This window comes from Saccostrea cucullata, unplaced genomic scaffold (assembly GCF_032062105.1).
Source record: "Saccostrea cucullata isolate Sc308-1 unplaced genomic scaffold, CSIRO_AGI_Scuc_v1 ctg1652, whole genome shotgun sequence".
Classification (NCBI taxonomy): domain Eukaryota; kingdom Metazoa; phylum Mollusca; class Bivalvia; order Ostreida; family Ostreidae; genus Saccostrea; species Saccostrea cuccullata.
This window is the reverse complement of record NW_026939139.1, coordinates 20,165-23,499: the sequence shown is the minus strand read 5'-3', so window position 1 is coordinate 23,499 and position 3,335 is coordinate 20,165. Positions and strand designations below refer to the sequence as shown.

The 3,335-nt window shown below is 31.5% G+C and overlaps 1 protein-coding gene across 1 annotated transcript; it reads left to right on the top strand.

Moving 5' to 3' along the window:
• The first annotated feature begins 737 nt into the window (after nt 1-737).
• LOC134252311 (tripartite motif-containing protein 2-like) lies at nt 738-1,997 on the top strand. The gene has a single exon (XM_062734751.1). The coding sequence runs from the start codon at nt 738-740 to the stop codon at nt 1,995-1,997; it is 1,260 nt and encodes a 419-aa protein (XP_062590735.1).
• The last annotated feature ends 1,338 nt before the right edge of the window (nt 1,998-3,335 follow it).

Here is a 3,335-nt window from a genome sequence, read left to right as displayed (position 1 = left end):
CAATACAAATTGACTTACTTCTCGGCACAAGTACATATTTGAATCAACGCACACACAGTACAAATATTACATGTTAAAGGTTCATTTGTTATATAAAAAAACCCCAGAAGAACCGGCATAACACTTGGTGACAAACTTAAGGTAAGCCATTTTATATAATTTTAAACGTTCAACGTTCAACTATTTTTTCTTTAGTGTCAGTTGCAGAAAAATATTTTGTACCCAAATTTATTAGCAGAGGGATACATAGCGACACTTTATCATTGTCGGAGTGAGAATAAACACTTTAAGGAAGAACAATGGAAACATTACAAGATCCTTTTTCAAGGGCACAAGATGCAAAACGCTGTCAATTTTGCCCTAACAAAGAGAGAAAAACTGCAGCAAAAATGACGTGTAACACATTCAAAATTAATCTCTGTCTGGAATGCATCGGTTTCCATATGTTCGCCAATTCTGCCATAATACATGAAGTCGTAACTTTTGAATTTAAAACCTCGGAAATAATTCTGTCCAAATGCAGATTTCATAGAGAACTAAAATGTGAATTGTTTTGTCAACCTTGTGTTTCTGAAATATGTATCAAATGCATAACTGCTGGAAAACATAAAAATCATACTATTTTACTTATTTCTGAATTTTACAAATCAAAACTTTAACTCATAAGGAAAGACCTAAATGAACTTAAAATTAGCATTTTACCTGTTTTTGATTCAATTCTTACTGAGATAAGAGAAATGTTATCAAGCATTGTACAAAAATATAGTGAAAGACAACAAGCTATTAATGAACTTGGAAAAACATGTGACATTAGTAAAGACAAATTTAAGAAATGTCAAAGTGATTTAAATAAGATGAAAAAAGAGGATATTGATGCCATTCTATTATTTGAATTAGAGTTTGGCAAATTGCGTTTATTAACCAATTCAAAAATAGACGAAAATGAATCTATCCTTTCTTCCACAGATGCATTAAGACTTCTAAACTATGTTTCTATTAATAAAAAACTTAGAAAATTACCTCCAAGATTTGAAATATCAGTGGTAGAATTAAATTCTACAGGACTCTCAGAAGAAGGAATTTTTCAGAAAATTGGAGAAACGGGAACAAAGACAATTTTTATTGAAGGACTTGTTTTGAACGCTCCAGAGTCACTGCACATTGCAAAAGAGTCAAGAAATTTCCTTGATTTTCCACATATTGTCAGAAATATATCTCTGGGTGTAAATGAAGAAATTCGTAAAATAACATGCAATCCAAACACTGATCAATTTTATGTCAGTGGTTTCAATAAAACCATCAAACACATGAACACAGACGGGAAAGTGCTGGCAAAGATCAAAAATAAAGCATTTCGTCCATCTGATTTGAAGGTTACCAGAGAAGGACATCTTATATTCATTGACTGTAATGTAATTAACATAGTTAGAAATGGAAGGATAGAAATCATGGTCGAAATATCTGACTCAGAATGGCAACCAGATGCCATCTGCATTACATTTAGGGATGACCTTTTGGTACATTTTTTATCTTTAAATACATCAGAAGATTTTGTGCTTAGGAAAATTGTCCGTTATTCTGGTTTTGAAGTCACAAAAGAAATACAATTTAAATCCTGTGATAATGACTTATTTTCATCATATGTACCTTGCATTGTTGAAAACAAGAACTATGACATTGTAGTCAATGATATAAATTCTGTAACTGTAATGGATCATGAAGGCAAGTTCAAGTTTAACTATGGCAATAATTCTAATTCCCCAAAATACAAAGACATCATCCCTTGTGGCTTAGTTGTAGACAGTATGCGTCATATTCTTATAGCTGACGGTGGGAACAACATTATACACATCATTGATCAAATCGGACAGTTTCTTCGGTATATAGACAATTGTGGAATTCATGAACCATGTAACCTAAGTAAAGACAGTAATGACATATTGTTTGTTGCAGAATCAGAAATCCATCAAGTGAAACAAATCAAGTATTTTGATTAAAAGGAATATGTTGTATGGCTAAATCTACAAATGACTCGAGAATAAAAATGTTAATAAGCAAAACAAATGTTTAATGAGATTTTAGCCATGACACATTCTACTTAAGGAGGTTGGGTCCTGTATTCAAAGTGATGCGAGTCTTTTTTATCAAGTACATTTTAAGAATTTGTAAACATATTAACTTAATTAAAATCAAAAACAAAAAAAAACAAATGGGCCAATGTGCTTCTTTTTGCACTACGGATCATTTAAAAACCTTACTGTACAAATACACTTCAGAAAAAAATTCATCATGATCTTGGGTAAATTTCATTGTTGTATTTAGCACACCTTTTTTTTTAAATCTAAAATTCAATGCACATGTATATTAATTTGAAATACAAATTATTTATTCTACTTAACTATTTCCATTAATGTTTAGACTGAAAAAGATTGGTAAAGATATTGGACAGTGATCGATCACATAAAATCTAAAAGCAATATAAACATATCAAGAGTGCATAAATTCAGACCCATGGAAACTTCAGTTGGGATCAGGTGCCTATGAGAGGTATGCATCACTGTTAATTGGAAACATCGCCATGAATCATTTATTTCGATCAGAGAGAAGAAAGTTTACAATGTCTTTTGAGTATAAGATTAAAGCATTACAATTGGTATGAAAAGAGTCGGCCAAACTACGACCAAATGATATGCTATATTTGCTAACAAGATCTTTACATGTATGAAAGCCATAAAACTAAGAAATGCCGACTCAAATTGAGGTTGTTGAAACCAATGAATTATCAGCTTATCAGTGAATGAGTAGCATTCTTTGCGAATATGTTTGGAGACATAAACACTTTATGCAGGTGAAAGTGGAATATTACTACATTGTACATAAAAAGGAAAGGAGAAGGTGAAAACACTTAAGTTTTTATGTATGTTATAGGACTTACTTATGAGTTTGCTTTTATCGTCTAAAGGCTTTAAATCATCAAAACATGAAAAAGATGTTGTAAACTACTGCATGGTATGTTCATTGTAATAAATCCATACGATATACGAATGAACGTAACTAATAGTATTGTCAATTGATAAACTGAAAGATACTGTAACAGTTAGTTTCTTCCTATTCTCATATTGATGTTTTTTTATATATTCTGCTTCATAGGAATATATAAAACATGTCAGCTGTTTAAGGAACACAAATAGTGCCCATCGGATTTTTGTTGTAGAGCTTGAGCTCCGAAGACTACATAAATTTTGTCAATGAGGAACTCCAGCATCCTTTAATGTCAACTTCAGAGTACCTGTGTGTACAATCAGAGTAGATTAAACGAAGGTACTCTGCTGATA